This window comes from Artemia sp. Qi Xiang Cuo, chromosome 3 (assembly GCF_049724085.1).
Source record: "Artemia sp. Qi Xiang Cuo chromosome 3, ASM4972408v1, whole genome shotgun sequence".
Classification (NCBI taxonomy): Eukaryota; Metazoa; Arthropoda; class Branchiopoda; order Anostraca; family Artemiidae; genus Artemia; species Artemia sp. Qi Xiang Cuo.
Window position 1 is genome coordinate 37,431,162 of NC_142796.1, and position 20,377 is coordinate 37,451,538.

The 20,377-nt window shown below is 34.0% G+C and overlaps 1 protein-coding gene across 2 annotated transcripts in view; it reads right to left on the reverse strand.

Moving 5' to 3' along the window:
- Positions 1-20,377, reverse strand: part of LOC148954064 (uncharacterized) — a 64,864-nt gene that overhangs the window by 5,883 nt on the left and 38,604 nt on the right. For both annotated transcript variants that reach the window (XM_089085778.1, XM_089085780.1), the window contains exons 5-8: positions 12,240-12,379; positions 7,391-7,530; positions 4,241-4,392; positions 1,206-1,356 (exon numbers count right to left, since the gene is read on the reverse strand). In XM_089085778.1, the coding sequence (XP_088941904.1) occupies positions 1,206-1,356; positions 4,241-4,392; positions 7,391-7,530; positions 12,240-12,379 (583 nt within the window). The remainder of the gene's footprint in view (positions 1-1,205; positions 1,357-4,240; positions 4,393-7,390; positions 7,531-12,239; positions 12,380-20,377) is intronic.

Here is a 20,377-nt window from a genome sequence, read left to right on the forward strand (position 1 = left end):
CTGATATTTTAAATAGAATTTTCTCAGTACAAGAAACGATTTTTTCAGTAAACATTTTTACCTCTGCTGGCTATGTTCTTCAACGGATATTAGGGAATATTGCTGTGTGCAAGGCATAATCCAGCTGTGTAAAATTATAAAGCTCTCCTTTCTTATTGGGCTCTCTTTTTTCATAACTCTTCAAACTGGTTTTAGAAATTCAATAAATTCAATCTAGAAATTACGGAGCCTCAAGTTATCAAGTTATAAACGCCAAAAACACTTTTTAGTGGAATATTATCGAGTTTTGTGCTAAAAAGATGCTATTCAAATTGTCAGGATTCAAAGTATTCCCTCAACCAAAGTTGGTCACAGGGAATTACTATAAATTTAACTGTTGCTCTTGCTCTAGCAGGTCATCATTTTCAGAACACATTCCCAGATTGGACAAATTTACTTTTTCATGAAGACTCGGAGAGACGTAACCGGTAACGGTTTTAATCAAATAATATTTCAGTGCTTACAACTCAAACTCCATCTGTCACAATATTGCTTGTTTTTTCTCATTCAAATTCTCAGGAAATAATTTCTCATTGACTATATTTTTTTTTCTCTCAGGTAATTATGAAAATGTTAAATATGCCCTTTTGTTTTGCTCTTTAGCTTTTTTTCGCTATACTTGAGATTTGTTATGATGCATATTTCTATTAACAATTTTAACTATTGTTTGCACTGACTATATGCTTTACCAAATAGCTTAGATCCTGGGCGATCTTAGCTGTGGGTTTTTTCGACACAGGCTGCAGACATGTATATTTGGGTTAGTTTTGCGCCAAAGTCAAACTGTGAATCTAGAAGACGAGAAAGATATAAGTGTAAAAACAAAATAAAAAAACAAAAAAGGGGAGAAAAAAACAGAAAATGTAAAACTTAGCTCTTAATGTAGAATACTGAGGAACCAGATTATCTCAACCACCCAAAAGTCTTCTTCAGCAGCCCAAAACTAGTTTACTTAGTAAGTCTAAGTCTTCCGTCTAAAAGAACTACCCTCAGTAGCGACAAAGATGCAAGTCTAATACCAACTATGAATCAGGATAATATTATTCCGTGAGCCTAAATTTCGAAATTTTGTAAATTAGTTGTGGTTGGCGTTTTCTTTTTTCCCAAAAATGAATTCCACTTCTTGTGTTTAGTAAACCAGTCTATTACGAATACCAAAAACTTACCAATACTAGTGACGGCAGTGACTGTCCGGAATTGATGAACAATATTTCTTGGCAAAAAGTAGATATCATTGTCAAGCAACTGGATTCGGGAATAGCGTACACCTTCTCTTCGGAGCTGATTTAGCTTGGCATCCTCTAGCCAGCCAACACACTAAAACAAAATGAAAATTAAATATTCAAGCGTCAAAGTTGCCATCAACACGACGGTACAATACCAATTGGACCTAAGTTACAAAAGAAAATGTGTCCACTGATTCTAAATTTTCCTGTAAAAATGGTCTCTCAGCTCGTTTTGAGAACCAAACTCCATTTTTCTCTATGACAGGTCAAACCTCTAAAATTTGAAAAATATTCTAGTATGAACACAAGATCTTTTTTCATTTTACCAGAGTCTGCACATACAATTACCTTGAAAATTTTGCGTCATACCCGAGCGTCAGTGTTTTATTATTTCTTACTCAAACAAGAACTAATGTAATTTTAATTATATTAATTCATATACATCCATTATGTGACATAATTATTCATTATATATATATATATATATATATATATATATATATATATATATATATATATATATATATATATAAAAAAATATATATATATATATATATATATATATATATATATATATATATATATATATATATATATATATATATATATATATATATATATATATATATATATATATATATATATATATATATATATATATATATATATATATATATATATATATATATATATATATATATATATATATATATATATATATATATATATATATATATATATATATGTCAGTTAACAATATTATTAACAATTAACGTCCCACATGATTCCCTCGAGCCAAAAAGATTAGCACTTCCTACTATGCACTAATGAGCCCTCAGTTTACAAACGAAGCAATTCCCAAAATCTAGAGCCCCATTCTAGAGTGATGCACACAGCCCTACCCCGAAGCTATATTATGAGTATTCTTGAACCTTCTGAATCAAATGTTTATCTTAAAATTTTGAACTGATGACATGCAGTCCTAAAGGCATATAGGACAGTAGTAAAGTAACACGAGTGATTTTAGTTTTCTTTTCTCAGACTAACGTTTTAATGTGTGCAATGAGGGAAATAACAATTTTAAACCTTACAAAGCTTATACACAAATTGCGGAGAGCAAATTTCGCCTTGGCTTAATTCATACATAAGACAATTATAAGAGACGCACCATTCTTTCCTTTAAAGTAGATGAGACAATTAGAATAGACCACGCCTACCTCTCTCTACATAATAACAATCATTCCGAACGTGTAAAAGGTATTACTTCAATACTTAGATGAATAAAAAATATACTGATGTTTCTGCTTTAGCTTTATTAGGGGCATTTTCCTTATTCACGTTATTGCACAAAAATATAGAAGCCTTATCGTTGTTATCCAAACCTTTAGATTATTTTTCTTAATAAGGATCTAGATACTGAATATAGAAATCTTCAGACCCATTTTCGACGTCCTGAAAAGCCTTCACCAAATAATATGTATGTGTTCAGAATAGGACAAAGCAAACCCACAAGATCCTAATAGATTTGTTCTTGGGTCGCTTATCAAGATGAAGAAAAAGATAGGTGAGAAAACACTTTAAACTGAATAAACTTGTTAAATTATTACTTTACAGCAATTGAAGCCATTTATAGTTCGGCTTTAAATATGAGGCAGGTTATTTTCTTATAGTTATTTATAATTATTATCTCATGGTTATTCTTTTATAATTCGGTTATTTTCTAGATAGGAAAGTTGCAGCAAGTTCATACTTGCTTGATGTAAGCATTCAATTTTTTTTGAAATGCTATGCAGAAGTTCCTTGTTTTATCTCTGACCTGAACCTTTTTCCGGTTTGAACAGATTTTTCTATTGGAAAGTCCAGAGAATTCAATCTACGAAAGTTCCTCATTATTTTTTTTTTTTTTTTTTTTAAGGAAAGGCCATACTCGTGTTACTTTATATATTCTTCTAAATTGGTTGCTGTGTGCCCTTTGGTGGCTTAAAGATTTTACTGAACAAGAAGACAGGAGATCGTTGAAAAAGATTTTGCATAGGATATTGAGTACATTTCCTTGTTCATCTGATCAAGGGTTCAATGACAGCCAAAAAACGCTTGAGGACTCAGCACCTGGTTTTCTGCAAAACTTATGCCCGTTTTTGTCATAGACATTTGGTCTAAACAGTAGGAATAGACAAAAAATGACTAATCCCTTAGCCACACCACAGTAACACTATCAGCAAAAAAATAAGTTTATAGAAGACATCTGCTTTTCCTTAATTAGAACGTTATACGTGTGCTACTGAAGCCGATAATTAACGAATGGCTTGTATCAACACTAATTTGTTCCAAACAATTGCCTACTAATACTATGTCTTAGTCTATTTTCCCATATTCATCTTATGGATAGAAAAATTGCTTCTCCAAGTTTACATCTTTTTTAATTTCAAAGAATTAGGCCTAAAATCTTTTCTCTGATTGGTCAATCTTCCACTTAAATTTTTGCACTTACACTTAAAATTGGTGCAGTAAACAGGCATAATTTGAACTTTATCCGCAAGTGCGACTGTTAGTTGAGATAGGTAAGGCCAAATCAAGGTCAATGCAAGACAGGCGAAGTAGAAAGGTCAGTTAATGCAGTAAATCTTATTAGTAAAATAGTGGTAAATTGGCCATATCCAGTTCAGCATCACCTGGGAGGAAGGGGGGGGCGGATGGTTGCGGAAATAACTTTTATAATTAATCGTTGTGACAAGACATACTTTACGCATAAAACATATTAAAAAATTATCAATCTTTCTTGAAAGCAAATTTCTTCTCTTTTCATTATTTCCAAAAAAAAGTCAAATTTTATTCTAGATTCTTATTCTAAGCTTTCAAATGTAGTTTTAAATATTTCGCAACTTCTGATAACGGTGAGAAATGGGGCGGAGGTACTCAGACAAACGCCTCAGCTCCCTTGGCACTGACCTTGTCTAGGGTCAATCTTATTTTACCTGAGACATTGGTGGTTCATGTAAATCAAGCTGAAGCTTTTCAACAACACTGTCAAAATCAGCACCATGGAATGCAATGACATCTTTGGTGATCCTGTTCTCAGCTGCTGATAAGGGTGCATCCTTACCACCATAAACAGCTTTCAATACACCTTTAAAAATAAATTGAATATTATAGACAGCAACAGTCAGGAAGATATAGTTTTTCACTTTGAGCTTTCGGTTTCTAGATTTAGATCCTTAGAAGGCAATATATATTTACTTATTTGTTTTAATTATTTAGAAGTCAATTTGAAAATATAATTGGTTCCTTATTTTTGTAAAGCCAATTAGAATTCATACTATTTCATATGGAGTAAATCAATTTAGGATCCAATTTAAAATGGATTTAAAGGCCTTTAAAACTTGGCTTAGTTTTAAAGTCAATATAATCTTATTGGCTGGATACTAACTAGATACTAAGTTTAGAAAAACTCAATTCGAAAATTTAATTGCTTGCATAACCAATTTAACCTGGATTTCCAGAAAGGATTTCGAAAACTTAAATCCCCCCCCCCCCCAAAAAAAAACAATGCGACAAAGTCGATCCTAAAATTGTGTTTAGAAAATTATCAAAGTTTTGAATACAAGTTCTTATATTCGACTAGCATGTACTTGGCTTCTAAGTTTTTGAATTTCAATTTACGTTGGCATATTTTTAAATTGTTTCTATTGGCTTTAGAAACCAAAAACATTTTTGGCCTTAAAGAAAAAAAAGAAGTTAAATACACGGCTTGTAATTGGCTTCTGAGGATTCTGAAAATCTAAATGGCTTTTGAAGCCAAATCAAATTAGCTTCTAGAGGGCTTTGGTCTATATGGACTAGCATGGACTCAAATTGTATTTTGGAGGCTTAGAAGCCAGTTGAATTTCTAATAAATTTTTAAATCCTTTAAAAATAAATTTCGAAAGTATTTTTTTTCCTATTTTTTTTTAAGCTGCAAGTGCATACAAGTATATATAGACTAAGATTCTTTGGAAGCCAAATAAAACTGGAATTAAAAACCTTTAAAATTTAGCTTAAAGCCTTTGGGTTTAATCGACTTTCCAATTCTAAGACATTAAGCCCTAACTTCTTTTAAAGCTTTTAAAGTCTATACTAGAATTTAATCAGCTACTAACTTTTGAAGTTTATTTTATATTTTGGCACGTCAAATTCACTTCTATCGACTTCATCGAAATGGTCCTCAAGAACTTAGAAGCCAACTACATTCTCGAGTTAGCTTTTAAAAAATTAGAAGCCAAAAAACTTCCTTTTAGATAATAATTTTCATGATTGGCGGGGGTCCTTTCACCTATAGATACAGATTGAAATGATCTTAGGGATCACTACTGATAGTGAGAATTACCCAGTAAAACTAGACAAATTTGAAACAAGTTTGAATTGAATTTCATTTGGTGTTTCATTCAATTGAATTGAATTTCAATTAAATATTAAATTCCACTGAAGACTTCGGTTTATTTAAAACAAAACTAAAATTGTCTGAAAGTATGCATATTCTTTTGTTTTTAATTCTATCTAGATTATGAAATAGTTAGGAACATTGGTTAATTTACAGATTATACGCCAGAATTGAAGAAAAATTTCGAAAAATAAATCTAGCGTGTTCCTCGGGTAAAGTAGGTCTTCTATCTTCGATAGTCTTTTATTCTATCTTTAATATAAAAATAAAAGATAAATAAAATAAAGACAACAATTTTTTTTAGATTGTATAATTAGCTTTGTAATTTTGATGGGTAACACTAAATCGCATTACTTCATGACTTTCTTCCTTGTTTATCAGAGACTATTCTCTAATAAGTTTTATATAGCATTATTCTCTAATAGGGTCCCTCTGCTCGCTCTTGCTGCGTCTTCTATACATCTTTCTATGTGGTAAAGGTTGTATGTAAGGTTACGTTTTGACTTATCATTACCTAAGAGAAAAGGAATAACAAAGATCACATGATTCCAATTTACAAGGGTTCAGTAGAAAAGTTTTTTTTTTCCTTCTCTTTTTTTTCGAAACCAGCAACTGGTCCCATTATCTCAGATATTTGCAATATTTACATTTTTAAATAGATCAAATATACAAATACACTAACTGAATCTCAAGCGCGGGCTCTGTAGCCTACTTGAGGATAGCGAACGGTTTTAAAATTTATTTGATCGGAAGGGAAACAGAATGGTAAGGAAACAAATGGTATAAGGTACAGTTAATTCAAAAGAAAAATACCATGAAGTCTAGAGTCATTAATAAATTATTATCTCAAGATCCAGTATTTGGCGACACATTTTTTTTTTACTAGGCCTTTATACGAAATCACTGTAGCTAGGATAGTAGCCTTTTGTCATTCAGACAAAACTCAAAATTTGAGAGTAAAAGGACGACATTTGGCAACTATTTGTGTGGTGAAAAACGATAGGAAGTTCACAGATAGATTTACACATCACAAAGAACAGGGAGCAATCAGCAAAGAGGTAGGTAATATATGTAGTAAGTAGTAGAAGATACCTATAAAAGGTGAGACGAGAGTAGCTTTCCAACTGCCAGTCCTAGAAAATACCTACAGACCATCACCAGTACATAGCCCACAAATTAAAAAACACGGGTTTACCATGTTGCAGAAATCTCGATGACACGGCTTTTTATATTAAAGTTGCCCCCCCCCCCTAAAAATGTACTTCGATCTCCCTAATATTCAATAAAGATTTTGCACATCAGCTTTCAGTTACAGAAAGTGTTTTGAAGAATAAAGAGCCTCCTCATCACTCAGAGTCTTGACTAGTTTTAATTCAATTTAATCTTCAAAACCTTCTTGTTTCCCACAGTAGCGCCAATTGGAGGAGGAGGGGGGAGCATGTATCCCATAATTTCATTTTACCCTCTCCCCCAAGTTTTAAATAAATACCTTTTTCTGAGGGTATTTTCATTGAAAAATGCCTTTTTTACTATTGTCATTGAAAAAAAAACGACAAACTTCAACCATACCTCTCCCCCAAATTTTAAAACATACATTTACCCCCACCCTCCCTAGGGTCCGTGAATGAAGGCAATAGAATTTCTTAATTCTTTCCATAATCTTAAGCCCAATTTTCAAAATTATGAAGATTATGAAGAGATTGCTTACCAACTGCTCCTGTTGTTTGTCGATCTGGTCCATATCCAACGTGGTCAGCATGGGCACGCGTTCTGTCTTCAAAGAAAATTTCTCTAGCTTCAGTAGTTCTGGGCAAATACTGGAGATTCCGTAATTCGTTTGCACCACGACTAAAAGAAAAACGACAAAATAGGAAATTCAAAATTCTTATGTTAAAAATGATAAAACTAAAAATCGCAATATGATTTGCAGCGTGTGCTTTGGCATCATCACTGTTCTGTGCAACAGATAAATAAACGAAAGTATTATTTTGTCGACATGTCGCCCCATCCGTACTGAAAGGAGACCAGTGCAAAAATCCCAATTTCGGACGAGAGTGACAAGGTTGTTTCAGAAGAAGCTTTTTTTATTATAGGAGCCATAGAGAGCCTCATAACAAGGTAAAAGGTACCCTCTTTGTCTTCAAAGTGATATGATACATTGAGTGAGAGTGAAAGCTTCATCTTTCCCATGGTGATTTATAGTGAAAGCTTCATTTTTCCCATGAAAAACCAGTGAGGTTCAAAATATGAACACAATATGCTCAATTGATGCGTAGATATTAAATTTATCATTTACCAGTCGCAAAAACGGGACGGTTCGCCAAAGACAGGTTTACCAAACCCTTAGCTCAAACAGGATGAGTTTAAGGAAGTAGTAGAGAACAGCGATTTAGACAAGCAATATGAATCTTGCAACCAAACTATTTTCAGGTTCACATAATTTTCTGAATTTAAGGGAATTATTACAATTACAGTGGGGAACCCCGTCCTCCTAGGAAGTTTTATACATGAAAGAAGTCAAAATCTGCAAGAGTATAGGTATTTTGGGATAAAATATACATTTTCAAAACACAATATCCTCTAAGAACATCAAAATTAACAAATTATATGGAAACTATAAACATGTATTGCAGAAACTTCGAAAATCTATGGGAGAGGGGGGAATTTTGTCAAAGGCACCCTTCTCCTTTCTTTCCAAACCCCCCAAAAATAAATAACTTTTAAGTTCATAATTTAGAGAAAAAAAATTATGGAATATACAACTATTTATTGTAATCCAATCTCTATGGATATTTTGGTGGGATATTTGCCGAAGATCCCTTCCAATCCTGCTCAAGAGTCATTTAGAACCTACCAGATGCCATCGTTCTAAGTTCACTGCTTACAGAAAAAAATAAAAACTTGGTAAATTAAACGGAAAATATCAGAATTAACAGAATTAATCTTGCTATTCCAGGGAAGAGTTGGGGGTCATTTGCCGAAGGCTTCGTTCCCTCCTGCTAAAGTGTACTTTCCAATCCCCAAAACACTTATCTTCTAAGTTCAAAGCTCACATAAAAAGGTAGAAATTTAGCAATTATAGGGAAAAATATAAGAACCTTTTGAAAAAATTTCAATGTTCAATAAGAGGGCGAGGGCAATGCTAAAATCCTTCAGTCTCTTGTTTAAGTGTCATTTAGGTCTATGGTCTCTTCAACACAAAACGGCAAAAACGTAATAAACGACACTCGAGACTGAGTAGAAAGCAAAAACCAGTTTTGGATTTTAGGAGAAGCCACGTAAGTTTTTTAGCCAACTGATTATAAATTAGCCAACTGATCATAAATACAAAAATGTAAAGCATCCTTTTTTAGTACAAAACAAAGCTTTTGTGAGCCCAGGGTGGTACCGTTTTGGTATAATTTAGAGGCCCTGGTACAATGCGGTACATTTGAAAATGTTTTGGTACAATCCAAATTTTAACGTCGTTCAGAAGTCGTGAACGATGTTATTGGCGAAGTGGGTTTCAGAGATCTGTGCGAAATCATCAAGAAGCAGAAATTCTCGATAATAGTTGATAGACCAGAATTGAGTAACAAAAACAGCTTGATTACAGTAGTTTGACATCTCCAACCGAATGTTGCTGATCGAAAAGACAGCTTTTTTGTAAGAAACTCCTTCTTGTGACTTATAGAAGTTGAGCAATGCACAGCCGAAGATATTTACCGGGCCATAACTGAACTACTTTTTCAAGAAATTGGAGTTCCAAAGGCAAACCTAACAGGATTTGCCACAGGCAATGCCTTGGCTATGATGGGGGAGCAAGGTGGTGTGCAGGCGAAGCTATCAGAAGACTGCCCAAGTTTATTTGTACTTGATCGTTCATGCCATTCCATTCAACTATGTGCTTCTGCTGCCGGCAAACAACTGCAAAAAGAAGTTGAAGATTTTTGTCAGTATGTATACGGCTATATTTGTCGCAGCCCAAAACGGGCCAGCGAGATTTTAGAATTGCAAGTAAATTTTGAGACATATAGCAACTCGATGGTTGTCTAGACAAGCCGTTGTAGCTCGATATTTGGAGCAGTGGGATTGCTTGACTTTATTCTTCCGTGCAAAGTCTTAAAGAGGCCAATAAGCCGGGGAAGGCCATTGTCATACTGAAAAATCCGTTGTCACCGGTTTTCAAGGCTTACTTTGCCTTCATGGCGTATATTTTGAAGTATATCAACGACCTAAACAAGCAATCTCAGTCAGGAGACACCCATATTCATCTTGCCTATAGTAGTGTTTCTAAAGTGTACAAGACAACAGAATTCCACTTTTTGTTGCCTAGTTATACCAAAGAAAGTGATTTCAGCCTCATAAACCCACATGACACCAACCAATACGTCGATGTCAAGGACGTGGGGGCCGCAGGTATTCATCCGTAAGAAACTTCGATAGGCTTCATTCACGCTACGCTATGGGAGTAGAGTATAATCAGCCAAACCTAGCACCGCTTCTGGCTCAGTTTCCGAATTGATTCAGTGACAAGTACCTGGAAGATATCGTCCAAAAGTGGAAAATATTACCCTTTAGCTCTGAATCAGATCCAGCCGTGTTTTGGAATCGGGTTTACAAGCAAAAAGAAGACAATGGGTCAAAGTTTCCTCTGCTCGGGCCTTTCACTTTAAGCCTATTTGTTCTCCCACACACTTCCGCGGCTGCTAAGCGAACTTTCGCTCACCAGCCACGTAACTCACCGGTGGGTAGCCTAATCCGTGGACCCATGGGAATCTGTGGTGTTAGCCACTTTCATGGCGTGATTGCTGATATGTTTTGTTTGTAGCTTCTGGCGCTCGTTGCCCATCCTGAAAGTGAATTATAAGTTATCGACACTACATTATTGACCTTCTTACTTTATCGATTATTCACCTTAATGCCCAAAATATCGAAAGAAGGGATTAACCCCAACAATCAGCTTTGCGAATGGTTTCAGAAAATTTTACTGAAACTTTCATCTAAAATACTTTTAGCGGTCTGGGACTGCTATTTTGCTAAGCTGAGAAAGTCTACGGAAGTATTTTTCATATTTCAAGCTATGAGGTTGCTATTGCCTTGGGATTATTTTTCCTGCTCTTGCCCTAGAACTTTTTCTCAGTTTTCAGCGAAATCAGTTAAACACAACTGCCGGCGAGCGTCGCAAGGCGACGCAAGCGGCAAATTTTCAACCTACCATTCATATGGTAAAAATTAATCTCTTGTGGTACAATTTTGGTCGGAAAACTGGTATAGTTTATCTCAAAGTGTGGGCGACGCTGGTACTTACTGGAATGCTTATTATAAAATGATCGTCAAGGCTTGAGCAAAATACAAAATAAAAGCGTCAGAGTATTTTAAAGGTAACAGAAAGAACTGCTATTTTCATTAATACTAGAACAAAATACACTTCCATTAGGGCATGCTCTGACATATTTGTTCCAGCATCAAGAAAAACTATCCCTAAACCAACATTAATATCCAAGAAATAGCACAAATGAAAAACAGTCAAAACCAAAACAACACTATCAGCGTAATAGCCAATGCCAGTTGTAAATATAGCAAATATTTGAACAACTATATATTACATTGCTAGTTGTTGACCAGGGTAATAGCAAGGAATAGGCCGCAGTGGTGAAAATAGACAGAAAACTGCAAAAACAAGATTACAAAAATATCTGTAAATAGTCTATGCTTAATCTAATCCAAACTATACATTATTTGGATATCCAACTTTCTTCCTAGCATTATACTGAATTTTTTTTTTTTTTTTTTGCAATTTTCATTCCTTTTCACTATTATGAGATGAATCTTTTTATACTTCTTCTTTGGATTTGGATACTTTAGAGTAGTCTCACCCCTGAAACAAATTCATGGCCCTATGGAGGATCGCTACAGCTGAGATCGAACTCCAGGTCCCATATTACAAAGCAAAGTCAATCTCACTCCGCCATCTCAAGACATCCTTTGTATAAATGTTAATTACTTTAAATACTATATACCAGTAAGGCACTTGCTCAGACCCACTTCCAAATATAGGAGGGTTGGTAAGAAGTAACTCTATTATGCAGCGTCCCTTGTTCTATACTTATTAGCCCGTGACCCTATGCTAATTTCAGGCTCCAGAAAAACCATCTTCATAAATTTTACATCTCAACGTAAGTAAATTTTCTAATACCATCTTTAATTGTGAGTAATTGTAATTTAATTGTGAAATTTATTGTGCTTTAAAGGATTTTCAAAACGCTTGGGACATTATAACTTTTTTTTTCATTAAACCAGGGATTTCCAACGTTTTTCAAGGATTTCAGCCCATACAACTCGTATAGCACTGAATTATACCCAATTAGTACAAGATACACGATTTTTTCTTAGACATTTTTGAAAATGTACCATATCATGTGATTATATAAAAATGTAAAAAAGTTGTTTCTAGAAATTTTTTATTCCCCCCCCCCCCTTAGGCATATTTACTCTCATTTGGGAGCCTCAGTGCTAAACAATACGGAATTTGAAATGATTATTAAAACAATTGCTAATGGTAGATTTGTACCCACCTTTTCCGCTTGAAAGGAGATTTGCCTGTCTCTCCGGTGGGTATCATTTGTTCACCAGGACGAATCCATAGAATTGGGCCGTCGTTGGATTCCATAGGATTTTCCATTGGCACTGATGATAGAGAACCCCAAGGCATAGTCTATAAAATCCGTAAAGTTAAGTATAGCAAGCAAAAACATACAAGTCAGATAAATATTCAATGAATAAATCACAAATACTCTTTAGAAAGGCCATAACATCCTCACTATAACTCCAATTGATTGTAAAATGGAACAGTAGATACAGATTTTTATAGCTTCTTCTGTTTTAAACCGTTTTTAGCAGGTTAGTCCTTGCCCCCCCCCTGTCAATGGCCCTAGACGATATCCTTTTGTTTTAAACACCATAGCTAAATCGATAATGTTTTTTTTTTTCATCTAGTAATTATTGTATCTGTTTTTTGTTGTTGTTTTTTTTAATTTGACTAACCTAGTTGTCTTTTTATCGTATTTCATACAGAATTTGAATTCAAATATTGACTATCATGTTCTCAATTATTTTATCAGAGGTAACGCTCTAGCATTGCATATAGTAAAGAGCCATAATGATTTTGATGTCTTTTTTCCAGTCACTTCATATGGAAGTGGTGATCGAATAAACTTCGAAGCAGATTCATTCGATTGGAAATTGAAAGTTCTAGTGGCTTTTTAAGAGTCAAAAGTGATTGGATGATAAAAAGCCCCCATCCCATACCCTTCTTTCCCCAAACAGATCCGATCAATATTTTGAGTTAGCCATTTTGTTCAAAATAGTCCAAAGGTCAAATAACTATGCCTCCGGACTTGACCAAATCTCCCAATTCCCCAAGGCAAGTGTTGTAATTTATGCAAGTTGCCCATTGTTAACATATAAGGTATTTTATTTAGAAAAGGGGGCATTTTTGATCCCGGGTCTCCAAAAAGCTTTGGCTATTGAGGTATAACTTGAGTCAAAACTGATCGGATGATAAAAAGCCCCCATCCCATACCCTTCTTTCCCCAAACAGATCCGATCAAACAGTGTTGTAATTTATGCAAGTTGCTCATTGTTAACATATGAGGCTTTTTATTTAGAAAAGGGGGCATTTTTGATCCCGGGTCTCCAAACAGCTTAGGCTATTGAGGTATAACTAAGGAAATGTTCAAGGGATGCTGAATACAATCAAAACACACTATATGCACGCTGGTTGTCAAAAGCGAATATCAGCAATATTAAATCAACGACTGATGTTATTAAGCTGAAAGTTTCAGTGTATATTGAAGAGCGATCAGAGGGCAACTAACCCCATGCCCTTTTTAGATGTCTCCTCCCCTCAACACTGATCATAATTTTGAAAAACCCCTTTTGTTCAAATTTAGTCAAAAGGTCTAATAGCTATGCCTTGTATGCAATTTACTGAAAACAATACCTTTTAGACACATTCTTTTACGTTTATAACTTTGAAAAAAAATGAAAATTGAATTGCTGATTTTCCAGGGATCAATATCATTATAAATTAAATATTCAGTTTATTTTCATTAGTTCTTTCCACCATCTTGATTCCTATAGCAAATTAGTTTTTTGTAGTCGTCGATGTTTTCAAAAACAAAGCACACTGTTTACAATACAAATTTTTTTCAATAAAACGTAAATGACGCAATAGGCTTTAGAACTTTTAAGCTTTGAGGAGGGGGAAGGAGCAGTGGCCAAATTCCTGTTTGTTGTAATTTTTATTCGCTTTAAGTTGGACTTCAATATATTGAAGATAGGGATTAAACATAGGGAATCATGTTTGAAGGGATAGCCTGTTGCTGTTTTTAGGATTTGAATTTTATTATGACTAGTGTTTGTTGGTTAAAATGTTGAACCTTGGTGTGTTTCTGTTTTGTCGTTTGTTGTTCTTTTATCTTTTTTGATTTGTATTATCTTAAGTTGTATTTTGTTCCTGAGCTTTGTTTGTAGACTGTATTATGTTTTGCTATGGCCCACAGGCTTTTTGCAATAAATCTTATATTATCTTATCTATATAATTTAATTTTTACACGTTTTAAGCTTTAGTCTATATTATTATATGTTTTCTTTTTGTGGCATGTAATCATTTATTTTAATTTCTGTTCGTTTTGGGTTTCACTTATATAAAAGTCATTTCTGGTCATTTTGAGCTTGAATAAATATAGGACTTTATTTCTTGACATTTGCTTAACAAACTTCTTTTCCGGGATTGTTGGACAAATTAATTTTATATATATATATATATATATATATATATATATATATATATATATATATATATATATATATATATATATATATATATATATATATATATATATATATATATATATATATATATACATATATATATACATATATAATATATACACATATATATATATACTATAAATATATATATATATATATATATATATATATATATATATATATATATATATATATATATATATATATATATATATATATATATATATATATATATATATATATATATATATATATATATACATATATATACATATATATATACATACATATATACACATACATATATATACATATATATATATACATATATATATATATATATATATATATATATATATATATATATATATATATATATATATATATATATATATATATATATATATATACATATATATATATATATATATATATATATATATATATATATATATATATATATATATATATATATATATATATATATATATATATATATATATATATATATATATGTATATATATATATATATATATATATATATATATATATATATATATATATATATATATATATATATATATATATATATATATATATATATATATATATATATATATATATATATATATATATATATATATTGACTTTAAGTATAATATTTATATATATATATATATATATATATATATATATATATATATATATATATATATATATATATATATATATATATATATATATATATATTTATATATATATATATATATTTAAGAAAGCAGGAGTTAGCCCTTGGGACAAGAAAGAAATGACAGGGTGGTCCTTGCTTTTGCCTATGTGTGATATAATGCGCTAGATGAAAGATGTCAAGTGATTACCATGAGTGATGAGTGTTTGATCGCGTGATTTATAAGGCTGGCAGTGGAGCACAGGAAAATATTTTTGTAATTTGTGTAATGCTTTTGTTCTGCAGCTTTAAATAATAAGAGTTGAACTTTTCATTTTGTATTGCCATGGAATGAGCAAAAATAAAGTCAAATAATCTTCAAAGCATAAAACTGCCACAAATCACTATCAATAAATAAACGAAACTCAAAACGAACAGAAATTACAAATAGCCGAGTCAAGCTCAAAACGAACAAAACTTAACATGACTAGGGCTGATAACCCCCATGCCTTCTCAAGACTACAACACAATTCGCGCTTTACTGAAAACAAAATACATTTGAAATGTTTTCACTTTTCTTAATTTCAGAAATGAAAATTAACAAAACTTTAAGGAATAAACGTCAATATATGCCAATTAAACTGACAATCCATGATCATTTGTTTTTTGTTGTTGTTTTTTTTCACTTTATTTGACTTTATTATTGCTCATTCATGGCTTAATTGAGCTCTTTACTTTTCTTTGAAAAACTTGATTTGTGGAAAAATATTTTTAAATTATTTTCTGTTCGTTTTTTACTGATATAGCTTTTTTCATGGACAAAATAGTATTTTATATCTTTTCAGTTTTTTTCTATAAGAATCCATAGTATGAGTTGCTATTTGTATGTTGGAGAAACTTTTTCATCAATTTTGAATCCTGAAAATAACAGTATTTTTTAATTTCATTTTATAGCTTCTGAAGGCGACCGGTAGCGCGTGGGCGGTCATTTATCCTACGGGGGGAGGTGTTGGGGTTCCATCCCTGTTTCTTTTCCTTTCAGATAAATGACCTGTTTTCGTTTTAATTACATTTTTTTTTAAATTTGCCTATTGTATAATTTACGATGACAATTTAAAAGTCTCGTTGCTAAGCTATAGTCGTGTTGCAGTAAGTAAGCTTTGAAGTAAATTCTAGTTTTGTACTTCCTGGTTTGAGTCATTGAATAATAGGACTGGGAAGATAGAATTGGTTATGAATGGGGATTGAGATAATTGGCTGGGCCAAGCGAAGGTCCACCCCTATGAACAGTTGTGTACAGAATATTATTTTTGATTTAGTCTGCGTTTAGACCCCACGCGGGGAAACATATTTTTGTGTTATTATTGTGACCATTTGGAAGAATACAAGTAAGGTATTTTCTGCAAACTGTAGCCTACTAGTTTCCATAACCCAGGCAGGGTAGGAATAGAGTTACGAGATACCGTCATTATTATATTGACAGTGGGAGTTGTTACCTCCAAGGAGAGAGTTAGAGATTTTCTAGCCATAACCCAAGGCGGGTACATTTAGCTTTAGAATGTGGCCATTTGACCAGTTGATCGCGTTATCATACCCTGGGACAGGATATACTGTAAATAGGGTAGTACCAAACCCGATATTAGCAGAACCGGTGTGGTAGACGCGGGCATCCCATTATAATTTGGGGCCGGGGCTTCCCCCTCCAATAAGTGGTGACACCTGTATATTACCACGCCAGTGGCGTTGTGGCCTACCGGTATAACACTGGTGGCTAAATACCACAAACATATCCGCCTAAATATTCCTTAAAAGCTTCCCCTCAATACCCTTAGTTTGCGTGGTAGCAATAATTGTATCATCATTAGCAGCAGTATGCGCATAGCACCTTTGGTTTCTTCAACACACGCTGAGATTTTCAGCTTAATACATAAAATCAACCATTCCTGAAGAATTTCTGATGTGGCCACTTGACAACCTGTGTGGGCATAGTATGTTTCGGTTTAGTTCCATATAGTTTCTATATATCCAAAATTTTTCGCCTTAATATCCTTGGTTTTAATAGCACTAGCACTAGTAGTAGCTGTAGAATTAATTGTAGTAGCCTAAGCTTTAGTGTCAGCAGTAGTAACAGAAGTAGTAAAAATAGTAACAGCAGTATGAGTAGAAGCAGTAGTATTAGGATGCAAATATTTCTGTTGGTTAGTTCAAGATCTGTCACAACAATCACTGTTAGTTTCAACTTCACACACCAAACTGTTCCTAAGATATTGCTGTTACACCCTTTTGACAACCTGCATACAGAAAGCGTATTCTGATTCAGTTCATCTTCCCCCTTAAAATTTCACCTTCATGCCCTTAGGCATAGTTGTAATAGTAGTCACAATAGTAGTATTCATATTACTAGTAATAGTATTGAATAGCGGTAGTACTGCTAGCAGTAGTAGCATTAACCTATTGCAATTTGGTCAGTTGAACTCATCTTGAGTAGTCTCATCAAATCCTGGAAGTTCCAATTTAATACAATTAACCATTTCTATGACATTGCTGATATGTCCTTTTAATAACCGGTATGTTCATGCACTTCTTGAAATTTTCATGTCAATGCTCTTAGCCATACAAGTAGTTGCAATAGAAGTAGTAGTAGTAGTAAATGTGGTAATAGTAGTAATAGTGATATTAGCAGTAGTGTGCACATATTTACTTTGAGTGAGATGATCTTCCCCTTTTAAGTATTAATTAAAAAAACTTTTTCCACAAAATTAGTTATTCAAAGAAAAGTAAAGAACTCCATTAAACAAAAATGATCAAAAATAAAATCAAATAATTTATCTAGCGTGAAACTACCACAAATCGGCATTGATAAATAAATGAAGCCTAAACGAACAGAAATTTCAATAATTAACCGAGTCAAACTCAAAACGAGCAAAAATTAACATAACTTGGGAGCAAAACCCCTATGCCTTCCCAATGCCAGAACAAAATTCCTTCAACCACATCGAATCGGGTGCTTCCGATGTTGACTTAAATTACAGTATATCGGGACGCGGAGGTCTGAAAGAGCATAACTTTGTATTTCTGCCAGTTGATCGTCAATACAGCTTTCAAGGCTTCTTCAGATTGTACATGGAGAGTATCCGTCATATTATTAATGGTGCTCGCACCTCGCGCTAAGTCGTTGGAGTAGTCAGCATCAGAGAGTACCCGGTCTCCGAACTGAAGACCAAATTGAAGGCGATTTATCGTGCTGGCCATAACATGGTCTATGACACAGTTGACAAGCTCGGGAGCGGCGGTGCAACCTTGCCGCACGCCAGTCTTCACCGGGAAGGTGGGACTGCGTCTTCCATTTACTTGCACGCAGCTTTCCGTATCCTCATACAGCTTTTCAAAGAGTGAGCAATATTTCTTGGGTAGACACGTAGTTCTTAGTATCAGCCAAAGTGAACGGCGATCAACAGAATCGAAGGCAGCCTTAAAGTCCACAAACGCGATGTACGCTTTTTGGTGGAACTCCCGCGTCTTCTCGATCAACTGGCGCATAGTAAACGATAACGCCTTCTATGACAATACCGTCTATAAAAACTTTGTATGCCCCCATTGTATGACTTACCACTGGGACCATTAGGGCTGTGAGGGAATTTCCTTTTTAACATCATAGTTTCTAACTTGAAATCCTCAGCTCAGGACGGAATAGTTGAATCAAAATAATGAGGGTATGTGTTTGGGGAAATGCAGGGCGTGGGGGGGCTAGTTGCCGTCCAATCACTTTAGACTATTAGAAAAGGGTACTAGCCATTTTAATTTCAAATCGAATTAACCTTTCTTGAAGTTTCTACGACAACGCATTCTATAAAAACCTTATATACCCCAGGGCATAATTTAAAACCCTTGCCCCGAGGGTAGTAGAGAAGTGTTCTCCTCAAAGAGACATTTTCTATCTGGTAACCAACTACACTGGACAAAATGGCTATCTCAAAATTTTGATTGGCTGTGTTTGGGGGAATGATGGGCGGGGGGACGGGCTAGTTGCCCTCCAATCACTTTCGACTATTAAAACAGGCACTAGCCCTTTGAATTTCCAATCGAATGAACCTTTTTTGACGTTTCTACGACGACACCTTCTATAAAAACCTTCTATGCCCCCAGGGCATAACTTAAAATCCTTGCCCCGAGGGTTGTGGGGGAGTGTCCTCCCCAAAATGGCTATCTCAAAATTTTGATCGGATGTGTTTGGTGGAATGATGGGCGTGGGGGGGGGGGGGGGGGTGCTAGTTGTCCTCCAATCACTTTCGACTATTAAAAAAGGGTACTAGCCCTTTGAATTTCAAACCTTATATGCCCCCAGGGCATAACTTAAAACCCTTGCCCCGTGGGTTGTGGGGGAGTATCCTCCTCAAAAAGATATTTTCTATCTGGAAATCAACTACGCTGAACAAAATGGCTATCTCAAAATTATGATTGGATATGTTTGGGGGAAAGATGGGCGTGGGGGGGGGGACTAGTTTCCCACGAACCACTTTCAAATCTTAAAAAGGGCACGAGCCCCACCAATGTCAAATCGAATGAGCCCTTTTTGAACTTTCTACGACAACTCCTTCGATACGAAGTGCCCGGGCATGGAGAAAAAAAAAAAAAATAGAACAACAACACATTGTGCCCACATCGTTCTTTACTTAGGCAGCGCTAGCGCTGCCTATGATTCTCTGAAAGTTTTAACTTAATACCCAAATCAATTCTTGAGATATACTATTTTTAAAGTGTGCACGCGCATAGCGTCTTTTGATTTAGTTCAAACTTCTCTTCAATGTTGTAAATGTAGTAGTATGGTAGTAGTAGTGGTGATAGTTGCAGTAGTATTGATAGCATGCAAATATTGCCTTTTTGATCATCTCCCTCATCACTCAATTTTCCTAATTAATATACTCAGTTATTCCTGTGTTGTACCCTTTTGACAATCCGTATACACATAACGTGTTTTGATTTAGTTCAAAACTACCCTCAACATTCTCTGAAAGGCTCACCTGAATATCCTTCGTCTTCTTGGAAAGTAAAATTCAAACATAATTACCTTTCTCAATAACATATATAATGTCTAAACAATGAACGAATTGCCTAACTTACACCCCTTGTCATGACGACTGTGGGGGGGGGGGTTGACATCCCCAATACTGGACATTTCAACAATGCTGAACAAAAATAGCTCTCTTAAA